Source organism: Haliotis rubra, unplaced genomic scaffold (genome assembly GCF_003918875.1).
Source record: "Haliotis rubra isolate DU_JTF1 unplaced genomic scaffold, ASM391887v1 Scf1328, whole genome shotgun sequence".
Classification (NCBI taxonomy): Eukaryota; Metazoa; Mollusca; class Gastropoda; order Lepetellida; family Haliotidae; genus Haliotis; species Haliotis rubra.
The window spans coordinates 111,606-124,450 of NW_025765257.1; the positions used below are offsets into that span (position 1 = coordinate 111,606).

The 12,845-nt window shown below is 38.5% G+C and overlaps 2 protein-coding genes and 1 long non-coding RNA gene across 14 annotated transcripts in view; 1 reads left to right on the forward strand and 2 right to left on the reverse strand.

Moving 5' to 3' along the window:
* The window catches only part of LOC124267650, a 148,995-nt gene that overhangs the window by 84,835 nt on the left and 51,315 nt on the right, over positions 1-12,845 (reverse strand). The window lies entirely within an intron of this gene.
* LOC124267644 (caspase-8-like) overlaps positions 1-12,845 on the forward strand; it is a 148,230-nt gene that overhangs the window by 75,253 nt on the left and 60,132 nt on the right. For 6 of the 10 annotated variants that reach the window (XM_046702612.1, XM_046702608.1, XM_046702615.1 and 3 more), the window contains one exon: positions 10,853-10,939. The exons of 3 other annotated variants lie outside the window; for them this stretch is intronic. The gene's annotated coding sequence lies outside the window, so the exon portion shown is untranslated. Of the gene's footprint in view, positions 1-10,852; positions 10,940-12,400; positions 12,487-12,845 lie in introns of those variants that run through there. One more of the 10 variants, XM_046702610.1, reaches the window with a different exon arrangement.
* The window catches only part of LOC124267646, a 70,383-nt gene that overhangs the window by 7,154 nt on the left and 50,384 nt on the right, over positions 1-12,845 (reverse strand). The window contains exons 2-3 of the mRNA XM_046702620.1: positions 1,301-1,461; positions 396-575 (exon numbers count right to left, since the gene is read on the reverse strand). Coding sequence (XP_046558576.1) covers positions 396-575; positions 1,301-1,311 — 191 coding nt within the window. The 5' untranslated portion in view covers positions 1,312-1,461. The remainder of the gene's footprint in view (positions 1-395; positions 576-1,300; positions 1,462-12,845) is intronic.

The following is a 12,845-nucleotide window of genomic DNA, read 5'->3' on the forward strand; positions in this document are numbered from 1 at the left end:
GACTATAAGTAAATAATATTGTCGCTGATCTAGCCAATTTGCAGAATGATTACCGTCATGAATATTTTTATCTTTGATAGAATTCTACAATTTTACAATCCGCCGATTTTGTTGCTGTCATTTGTCAGAGATATTGCTAAAATCAATATAAAACTTGACATCTTCACCGAAATACATTATATTTTGCAGAAATGAATAAGAATTCATTTCAGTATTTATTGAGTTTGGATTAATGGGTATATAAGATATTGATCACTAGATAATATACGTATTTACAAGTGGACATTTTAGTTTGCGTCGCGGCAAGCATGCATGACAATGCGTTTAACTATCAATACACGTATACATATGTTTATCATGCATTTTACCGTAACTGAGTTTCACCAGTCTCTTACCTGTAGGCGTAGTACTTGAGAGCGTCGAACACGGAGGTGAGGTTGGTGTTGTGGGACAACCATAGCTTGAATGCCTCAGGATACTCTTGTGGCATTTCGGCAAGGATCGAACCCAGGCCGATGTTGAGGAATGTGTCATCGAAATCCGGAGGAATGTGGAACGCCAGCGTGTAGACGCCTCTTTCGAAGGATTGAAACATTCATAAGAACAAACTGTTATTAACACACTTTTTCTTTTTCACGATATGAATAGATTACAATATTCTTAAGGTGGATTCAGTGTTTGCTGGTCATCACCTATGTTTGATGCGGAGATGGTATGTTCTGTACATGTACACACTGCTACCAAGAACTTTAGCATTCTTCCAATAGTTTGTCCTAAAACCACGTCCAACTGATCCGGGTTGTAAACAGACTGAACAGATTGATAAGTTTAGATTTGAATTCAGATGAGTAGTGAGTGAGTTTAGTTTTACGCCGCACTCAGTAGTATTCCAGCTATATAGCGGCGGTCTGTAAATAATCGAGTTTGGACCAGACACTCCAGTGATAAACAACATGAGCATCGATCTGCGCAATTGGGAACCGATTACATGTGTCAACCAAGTCAGCGAGCCTGACCATCCGATCCCGGTAGTCGCTTCTTACGACAAGCATGGGTTACTGAAGATCAATATTCTAACCCGGACCTCCACGGGTATCAGATGAGGAACCTCCAGCAAAGCAGTAATCGGACAATGGTATATGACTATCCAGATTAAAACTCCAACTTACAGATACTGAAATGAATTATTTACTGACCGACATTTACATGTAATGGTGAACAATATTTACGTCTCAACGCGATGCATATATCACACATGAGTGAAGTATTAGAAGCTGTTTTCTATACATAAAACATGTACCTTATACTCATGAGCTCGTGGACGATTTCGTCCACATTCTTGAGTCCAAGTCTTTCGAGGAAAGCGTAGGTTGCATTTAGAGGCAAGTTCTCTGTCAACTTGATAGAGTCATTGAGGTTCACAGGGTAGCTGTTATAAGCCTTGGTGTCGTCGTTGTACGTCTGAGGCCAGAAGGTCATTAAAGAATTGGAATAGTTCACATTCAAATCATGATGACGTTTGATGGCATTGATACCATTCGTCAGCATATCAGCCGTGTTATTATACCACGGCTTGTCCAAAGATCGTCTCGCCTCAGCCAAACATGCGGTGATGTATGTTGTCGCGAACATATTATTGTCGAAGATGCCGAAAATTTGTCTGAAAAGCGCATAATCAGGGTCACCATGGAAATTCATCTTGACGTCACTCGGCCATATGCCCTGCTCTTCGTCCCATTGGAATGGTGGGAACGCATGCTTTGTTTTGGGGACCTGCAGGTCGCGAACATCATACAATGAAAGTTCAGCTGTTATCAATAAGTCTGCCTTAGTTGGCTGAGCAATACAAGGCACGGCGATCCCGGCTACGCAGAAAATATAGTAAAAGAATTCCCTCACAACCAAAGCAGCAGGTTCAGCTGAACATGTAAATGGTACCAAAGTCCATTAACAGCTGTTTATATAGATCTTCTTATCTTATCAGGTCGGTGTGATTCCAACGACTTTTTAGGTATTGATATTCATACATAATGACCTCAGTGGGCATGGAATATTTTGGGTTTTTCAAATGTATTTCATTCGGAAATAGCTTGATTGCACTTATGCGGATATGTTATTGATGTTCACAATGAAAATACAGAAAGGTTTAGTTGGAAATATACCACAAACATGCTGCCAACCATTTACGTTTTGTTTAAACTGTTTCGGCCTGGCGTCCAACTTCACAACCGAATATCATTGGACCATGTTGAGAATAGGACGTGTGGAGATGATCGTATCTTCCACGTAGGTGAAAGCTCTATATTCGTTGGTGGGATTATTGAGGACGCAGGTGTATCTATAGTCTACGTAGAAGATGTAAATGTTTCACAGTACACTGATACGCTCCCATACTATACTATCGCCTCGCGGCGGTCAGCGGATGGGTGGTTCATTCATGGATCATTAATATTATACACATCTGCTAACACAGTAAACACTACGTATATGTAACTGCCACTATTTTGATGTCGCTATATATTTCCATACACAAGAATATGACTTAGATTAACGAACACCCCATTAGTTTTTGTTCATCCGTTATGACGTAGGCTTCCAGTTGTGGGTGTGTTTTATATACGGTAAACAGACAGATGAAAAGAATCATTACTCCCCTTGTCGGAATTGCTATTACCAAGGCTTTACTCGTTTACAAATTAAATTATCTTTTTCTGACACTCCCTAACCCTGGTCATGTTATTTAATGTTTTTGACTGGGAAACCAGATAAGATTAACTCTTGTATGTGAGCTTGTGAAGCAGGTTGGGCTTGGTATGGTTGAGGTTGTTTCCTGTGTAAAATCATTGAAGCTACGTTTGATAAGAAAACTGTTTGACGTAAATGAATCCTCACTTTTGTCGTTTTTGGCAAATTTAGCAATGCTTTTCCAGCTAAAGCATTACAAAAGTCAACAATGTATTTAGGTTGGATTCTTTGGAAGGATTTGCCTTTGATAAGTTCTCAAGGAAAATAAAGGCCTGAATTATGTGATGGCATTATAACGGAACCTGACACTTACAGCAAATACATCACCATTAGTAAAGAGATTATGTTGAATTATTTATAAATCCTGAAGGAAACTACGTGTCACTTGAACAATTCGAATACACTTTAGAACGTGATGTCAACCTATCAAGGGATAAATCAGGCTACAAAGAAATACCAGGGTAAGTTGAAAATGTGTAAACCCGCATCTTTTGCCCTTCTGGATGGATTATCATCCAGTTGTCAGGAAACTGCTATCAGTTAAGAAATGTACAAAGTGTTAATATCATGCATGTGGTACTCACCTTACATTTACACATATGTGGGAGGAATGTGTTCTAAATTAAAGTGGTGAAATATATTTGTAAAATCACTTAAGACTACTTTAGATACTAAATTGAGATGGTTTCAGTTCAGAATTATTCACTGGATTTTAACGCCTAACTCATTTTTTATATAAAATCAGCATAACTGATAGTAATTTATGTTTATTTTATCAGTGTGAAGGTGGATCAATAACCAATTGATTTTGGGAATGTAAAGTTCAATGCTTCTGGCAATCACCATTAAGCCTGGCTTATGAAAAGTGCCAACATATCTGTTATTTAGGGGATAACTGTACTGTGTTTGACGAATTGGGGACGTATCCCGTTGGTTATATAGGCGCAAATTTAGTTATATCGGCGAGTTATCCCCATTCTAATTCAACTCTTTTTACGCTGTTTTTTCGTGAAAGAAATTCAATATTTAAACCAGGTCAAAGTTCCTCTAGGTCAAAGGTTAATCATATCACTCCTCGCCAGAAAAAGTAGTTCACTTTTCAAACTTAAACACGTGTATTATGCGCACACTGATTAATCTGACAATAATGACCATTATCAGGTGTGTTTGTAAATGACGTCACAACGGGTGACGTCACGCTCCATAATCTTGTTACATGATCAAACAGTGTTGGGTCAACCGCCCGTTGCGAGTTGTTTGAAGTAAACTTACAATTAGATTTATGATACTGTTTTGTCTTTTTCGACACAAGTTCCATCTATTTTAGCGGAATAGGGGAGTTAACATATCTAGGGCTTCTGCAAATGATAATGCCCTGAAAACAGCGTTACACCAATTGTGTAGGGATACATTTAAAGGTTTTGGTGAAAGGGTTTTCAATATGCTGTTATACGGTCGGAAATTTATAGCATTGACCAATCAGAACTCGTGTTTCATACTAAATTGAATTAGAATTGAAATTTGCCCTTCCACGAAAGGAAATGTATATGCTGACAACCCTAAATTGCAATCACTTTAAACATTATGCCCACAACAGCCACATCATTGAGAGAAATATTACTTATATCAAAAGTCAACAAGCTATGTTCTTTTCCAAGTGGATGCTGTATCATGAGATAGAGAGAGAGAGAGTTTATTGACAGTATGGGGGGCCACTGGCCCATTATACATACAGAAGATACAGTGTATTACACCACCAAGCGCCTGCGACACATACATATACACACATACACACATATACATATATATATATACATACATATACATACATACATACACATATACGCATATATATATATCATTCATGCAATGACAGGAAACGTGCTCGTAGTTTGAACGCTAAGAATACATACTTTGCAAGCAATGATAACACATGGACATTTTTACTTGCTATCAACTGTTTAAATTTGTTTTCCGAAGGGAATGTATGATAATAAGCAGGAATAATAGCTCGTCTCAATCCATCATAAAATGGGCATACTAAACAAAAGTGATATTCTGATTCAATATTTCTAACCACACACAAAGGACATAACCTTTCTTCCCTAGCTAAACCTAGTTTCCTACCTTGTTCAATTAATAATATATGACTGGAGCAGCGGAGTGATGAAAGGGCAATACAGTAAACTTTCACTGGTAAACACGAGAGGTAAAGTTCAAAATTTGCGTCATGTTTTATAGAACGGTACAGAGTAAGTTTATTATACTTACGGAGGGCTCAGAACCAACGTTGTTTATCGATATCTATACATCTTTGTTTGAAACACGAAATAAAATGGTTTATAATGCCTACATCCTGATTTATCCACACTTCCCCGAATCCATAGTGAAACAATAATGATTTGACTTCTAATGCCCAACAACTCAAGCCCTTGTTTGCTAGAGACAACTGGTAAGAATATGCTTTCTTTAGAATAACATTATCTTCTTGATACAACAGTCTTACCCAAAACTTTACAATCCTTATGTAACAATTGACTTTAATTGAATGCCGTCCTAGTTCACCACGTGCCACAATATTTGGTACTGATCTATGTAAAATAGCATGTCCTTACAGAAACGATCATGAACTCTTTCCACATCGGGTATTGAGTGAAAACCCCACACCTCGCAACCATAGATAAGAACTGGCATGATTTTGGCATCAAATATGTGGCATAGCATATGAATTGGTAAGTTACGGTAGTTATTTACTTTAGACTTCAAACACTGAATAACCTTGGTGGCTTGGAGAGCTAATGTTTTCTGAGCAACGTACCACGACCCAGAACTTGCGAAATGCACTCCGAGGTATTTATAAGTAGGGACAATGTCTAGGGTTCGACCACTGAAAGAAAATTTTTCATAAAGCTTAAGTCTTCCTTTTTTTCTGAACACAATGACTTTACTTTTGTCTATATTAACCAATAGCTGCCACTTGTCACAATAATTTGACAACTTATCTAATCTCTTTTGAAGACCTATAACTGTACTATCCATCATCACTATATCATCTGCGAACAGAAGCATAAACACTTGCAGCATACCGATACTAATAGACCATTGATTGTCCTGTCCTAAAAACTCGGCCATATCATTTATAAAAAACGAAAACAAAAAGGGAGACAACTGACAACCTTGCCGGACTCCAAAGTTGCAATCAAAGAACTCAGTACAACCATTCCCAACAAGGACACAAGATTTTATATTAGCATACATATTTCTTATAAATTTGAAAATACGACCCTTAATATTACCAATCCATAATTTGTACAAAAGACCAGTATGTGTAACCGAGTCAAACGCAGATTTTAAATCTATAAAAGCACAGTATAGTCTGCTCTTATACAATGACAAGTATTTGTTTATTACAGTATTTAAAATGAAAATATTATCTGTAGTTTGAAAACCTTTTCTGAATCCAGCCTGCTCCGGAGCTAAAATATTTTCTTGAGTGGCCCAAAGTGTTAACCTATTGCAAATAATTTTAGAAAATATCTTTCCTGACACCTCAAGGAGTGTAATCCCGGCTCATTGGGATCACCCTTCTTATATATAGGAAGTATAACTCCCAACGTCCACTCCGTAGGGTAAACACCTGTCTGTAGAATTGAATTAAACAACAGTCTTAGCATTTCATAACACTCAGGTGGAGCATATTTGTAAAACTCCAGGGGTATTCCACTAAGCCCTGGGGATTTCCCTAGCTGCATATCATTTATAGCTGTAACGATTTCTTCAAACGCAATGTCCTTATCCAGATAGTCATTATCAACTGTACTGTCCATGAGTTCATCATCAATAGAATCGATAAATTCAAACACAGAAGCATAAAATTCTTTTTCACAATCTGCCATGTTCGTTCCTTAAAATAAAGAATAAAAATGTTCAGTCCAGCCTGAGGGTGAAATACTATTACGCTTGAAATTATAGGACTTAAAATGTGACCAGAACAGTTTACTGTCTTTGGAGGTTAAGGCATCATTCAAAGTTTGTACAAAGTGTCTAAACACATTCGCTGACTTCTGCTTACACGTTTCCTGATATAACTTAAATGATTCACGGTATTTATGTCTGTTCATTTCAGTGTTAGAGTTACGTAGTTCACGAAGTGATCGTCTCGCTGCTGCACGTGCAGCACGGCACTCGTTGTCATACCAGCTGTTGTTATTGTCCCTACTGACAGCAGGCTGGGTAGAAATACCGTTACCCGGCCTCTTAAACGGGTACGCACAATGTTGAATCACTTCCTGAAAACATAAAGAAGCGTTATGAGTGTTATTACAGTTTATATGGTGTTTGAAGGTATCCAAAAGAAGCGTTGTACTTTGGTGTTTCCAATTGTCTAAGTATAATCCCTGTTGCTTATGGTTCCATGAATATCTTGAGCGTGGTTGCAGTTCTCCCCGAGCAATGTTTACATCTCCAAGAGGCTTTGACAGTCTCAATGAATAGGCCAAGGGCATATGGGTGCTTTCTACCTCGTTGTAAATAACATCAAAATTATCAAACAACAAAAATGTTTTTTCTAAGCATAACACATAATCTACAACACTACTACCATTATTTGCAAAGCATGTAAAGCGTCCACAGTTCATATCATTATCATGTATCATGAGATGTAGATATGCTAATGTAGATACGCCGAAGCTCAGTGATCATGATTTAATGAGTACACCAATTCTTGATTGCTTAAATTTATATTCAGAAGTGTCTATATTAAATATGGTTATGTTAACAGGAGAATGTGAGTGAAACTGTGTGTGAATGAGTGTCTAAGTCAGTAATAAAACTGAAAAAAAACCTGCCTATTAGAGTCCATAATACCTTACCTCGAATATGAACCTCATCAGGATTTGCACATGAACTGTCCATAGCAATAACCTTGTACTTTATGCTGAGGTATTATCTACCTTGTTTATTCTAGTGTTGCCTTTCTTTCTCATCTGATTTGGACCAAGCACTATCCTGGGTGTCTGCTTTTGTATGTAAAGGGGACTCAGGAAGAAAATATTGATTGTAGAAAAGTTGACATATTCCTTGAACATATAGACTCAAGTCAGGATATTCATTACTAGGTTCATTCCGTCCCACTGGCCACGCCGCATCTATAACAAATATGTTTCATTATGACATCCCATTAGCGCCATGTTGCTTAGTCACATTAACACGAATGAAACTACATCGTTGCAAAACTCAGTGTTGATCTGAATGAAATCCACTGACCTCTTTTTAGATCAGCGATCAAAGCAACTGAATACCAAGTGCCCGCTAGAGCGGAGATATATCACTGTAAAACACTTGATATTACGTGTCCTATGCAGGCATGCTCATAACGGTGCATTTCATCACATATCGCTGTTTATCTAAATTTTGTAATTCAAAATATAATGCAAATACGGTAGCTAGTTCACATCATATATTTATTATTGGCCGGCAGTTTACATATACACATACACTGGTGGCAAATGTATACGCCGAAGGACTCGATGGTTGACCTAGTTCAAAGCCCGGTAAGGCGCGGTGATCGTGTGATTTCGCCGTAAAGATCAGCTGGAGTATACAGGAAACACCATGGGGTTAGATTAAGCCGAATGTGAGTTGAAGTAAACTGTTTGATCACTACTGGTCGGTCTGTATACTCAATGCATGCTACAGCTCTTGTGTATAACTCAGGCATGCTCCGTTGTTGTGACAATATGTGTCGCCTTACTCAAGTACACTCAGACATCCACGCTAGTTGGCTATTGCCCTACTTGACAAATGACTATTATATATAGCTGCTTGTCTAGCTATTAATATACATGCAGGGGCACGTGTTTCAAGACTGAAATCGCAGTAGGAAAGGGTTAAATGAAACTTCAGTTAGGGACCGTTCATAACTGATGGGGGTGGGGTTGGGGTTGGGGGTGGAGGGAGAGGGGTGATGCTATTTTTTAAAGGAGAATCATGTACAATGTGAATTACCCCCCTAAACTTTATATACAAAGTAAGTGACTCCCCTGCATGTCATGTACCAAATCAATCCCCCCTTCCCCTTCTTATATTTTTTAAGCCTGATATTGTAATATGTTTATGTACAAAATTGCGGACCCCCGCTAGTATATGTACAAAATTGCTGACCACCCTACCTCCCTAGAACAAAATGTGTGAACATCCCCCCCACGCCCCTTAAAATCATCATCACCCACTGTAGCCATAAATTACGAACGGTCCCTTACCACATATTTGTGCTATGATGTACACAAAAACTTCGACTGTCGTGTGTCTGTGAGGTATAAACACTGTTTGCCTATAACACAGTTGTTGTGTTCGTTGTTATCAAACGTCTTTGACCCCTTGGTATATTTTCCAGACAGCAGATAGGATAATGTCATTGTGTTTTGTAGATACATATCAGCCTTTGCGGCGGTCTCCTGAGGTGAGTATCCACACAACGTATCGTTGACCCCGTGTGACAATGGCGTCTAAAGACAGTTCTATATGTCGTACGTAGACTGTAAACTTTGACGTGTTGGGGACAGGCATACATACTGTAAACAACTGAAAAGGACATAGCACATGCGTGGATTTGATAACTTTTTACAGGGTTGACATCGACTATCCTGAACACTTACGTTGCATGACGGGGCGAGATTGGAATGGGGGTTAACAATACACAATACAGGACGCTCAATTGAGGTCAGGCGTTCTAGAGGCAGACCCCGAGTCGTACCCGTTCACCACCCAACCGCGTGTGTAATGGGTAGCCTAACCACAGCCATTCAGCACAGCGATGACATTCAATCCCTTGCTTTGTCCCGTTTAACTGACAGCCCCCATACACACACACACATACAGCTTGTATGTATCCATAAGTTAACCTAGGTAAACTGAATCAGATCTAACGCTTGCATTACACAGATATTCAAACGTGAACGCTTAAGGGTTGATTTCTGGTGTAACATACATAATTCTCGTGTTCATCCTGGTTCTTCAAGCTTCAGGGGTTTTATGAATTCCCAGGGAATGACGTCATTGGTTTTTTCCGATGTATTAATAGCACTGATCTGGACTTTCCCATTGTTGTCATAGGAATACATCGTCAACAAACACACTAGACAAGAATACCAGGTTATGTCAGTCTTGTAATTATCATAGTACAGTGAACAGAAGGTGTGTCAATTGCTGCTGGTTACATTGTAGTAGTAGATACTATAGAAGAGTTCTTCTGTTCTTCAGTTGGAAATACAAGATGGAGAAAAAGGGGGAACCTCAGCGTATAATCGGGATGACTGGCGGGCAGGCCACCAACAGCTATGTGGCGGGGCAGATTGAAGGGGGAATGGGCAACACCTATCATGCCCCACAGCACCATGGTAACTATTTTGTTTGTTAAAGGCGATCTATTTTGTATGTAATGTAGGCGGTGGCGTAGCCTAGTGGTTAAAGCGTTCGCTCGTCACGCCGAAGCGGCGCGGCGTAAAACAAAATTCACTCACTCACTTCTACGTATGTGACGAAACAGCACAGACATCACGTCTTACAAAATGTCCACCATGCATATCTGTCATGCCTGAAATTTTTTTTTACATCATTTCAATAATTGTAGCAAACATTAAAAATGTGTTTCGTGGCTGTATTTGCTTTGTTTGTAAAACACCCAATATTCTTTCAGCTGAAAAGACATTTCACAATAATGTGAGCGGAAGTTCAGGGGTGACTGTCAAGCATTTAGGTTGATTCCTTGGCATATATTTGTCAATAGTCGACGTGGAACTATATTCCACTTTGTCTAGAAAAAATCAATTCTATATATTTTTTTCTTCCATGATCAATACTGCATTAGGTGCCAACTGATTATGAACTATGTGTGTATCATACTAAAGACTCGAACGTTTTACAATCGCAAATTATGCACACTTTTATATTGAAACTAAAAAAAGATCATGTATATGTACATGCAGATTAATAAAACTATCGAAACAAACCTTGACACCAACAATAAAACTTCGACGTAAGCAAACATTGTGTTGGTTAATATGGTCTCAATTAGGAAATAAATTTACACATGTGGATACATTTTCAGAGCTTTCTGACGTCACTGAAGAAGACATTGTTGGTCTTCTGCGAGAGAAGAACCTAGCAAAACACACCCCACTATTCCAGGAACATCGTATTGATGGGGATCTATTGTTTCAGCTCACAGATGGTGAACTTATAGATTTCAGGATTGGCGAATCCTTTGAAAGGAAGAAAATACTGAATCTGAAGAAATGTCTTCCGAAATAGTATATTTGTTGACTCATCTCGACTGGAGATCATGTACTATTCACTGTTCATGTAAATGTTGCTAATGCTTTAATAAACTGACCTGGCTTTGGTCCCCAGTCTTTTTTTCTCACCTGATCATAAATAGTACATTTAGCACTCGGTCATTACATGTCCTATTAATGTAATAAACACAGTATTTGAACCACAAAATCAAATGTGTGCTTTTAATGTCTGAAGTAAAAGCACCATCTACACCGTCATCATTAATATTCAACTACAAACAAAAACCTGTATAGTACTGCGTCGTGAGTACCGTTTATATGTAGTAAATGTATGTCATATCTCGATGCAAAATGATAATGGTAATGCTGTGATATATTTTAATAATATCCCTTCAAAGGATTTGTGATAAATCAATGACATGCCATATACTGACTGAAGTTTGAACTCATTCCTGCGCGCACGCACACACACACACACACAGACACACACACACACATGCGCGCGCGCCCAGAGATCCCACTTTCCAAAATAACCTTGTTTTATGTTTCTTCCCATAATATTAAAGTAGCGAACTCTTTGGCAGTTACGTCCCAAATTGTCATGATAACTAACAGAAGGAATTAACGCTACAAAAAGTCCACAGAAAGAGATTCTGCTGGGAGCACGCACATAAAATGGTCAGCAAAAATGTCTGAAGGAGTGTACTAACGTTACTTTGTAATATTTCTTATTCGTTTAAATCCTCGGTGAACCTCTATAGCAAACAACTCTCTCTATCTTCAAAAGTATTCAATTTGTGTTATCTTAGTGCGACGAAGGTTTCACCTTGATGGAAACCCACTTCCACCTTTGAAATACACAATGTCATTTTAAAAAGTGGTCAAATGTAAGATATGTTATATTTGGGATTACACTTTCTTAGTAAAGCACAGATTCTAGTACTTTTTGGGTTGAGTCCCATCCGAGATTCAAACCCACACTCTCAGATTCAGGCACCTAATCGCCAACACACAAAGTCAGACGCCTAGACCGCTCAGCCACCGCGGCTTCCACAAACAATGGAAGTCGGACAACTGGTAGTCTAGACTGCGGACTTTGTGTACCCCTCTGATACGTGTTAATTGGCACGGCTCCCACGGCAGAAAGCTATGCAATACACAATGCCATTTTAGAAAGTGTGCTAAATTCACAACAGCCTTACACGCATCCTGTTTCGCGTGAGTCTGATATCAACCCACATAACCATACCTTTTCTCGGAAAAAGAAACCTAAAAACTTCCCTATTATCTATAAATAATCAACCAATAGTAAGGTGAAGGCCTGTCATGACGTCACTTTTATTATCCGGGAATATGACCATAAATAGATCGATGTCACTATGTAATGGTATTTAACGAGGGTTAGGCGATAGAAAGGTCCATAACACGAACGGCCATAGGCATCAACGTAGGTTTGTTTCGCTATCTTATGACCTACTACAACTTATAATGTGTGACACAACACACGAATTTTCTTCCATAAGATTGTTAAAGCATTGTATATAATTTGTAAAGAAAACCCCATTGCCGATTCTATGTCATATCATAAATGTAAATATGCGATTTTGAAAATAATAACGAATCTGATCCTGTATTACGGTTTGGCGTTCTTATTATTTAAAGCAAAGAGAGCAATATTCTTAATTGAACACATTATTTACAATCTTTCTATACCCGAATAAATGTGCATTTTATGAATAGGCTAGATGCAAGTGTATTACAGTTGGGCGTTCTTGTTGTTTAAAGCTAAAACGCAATGAACAAAAT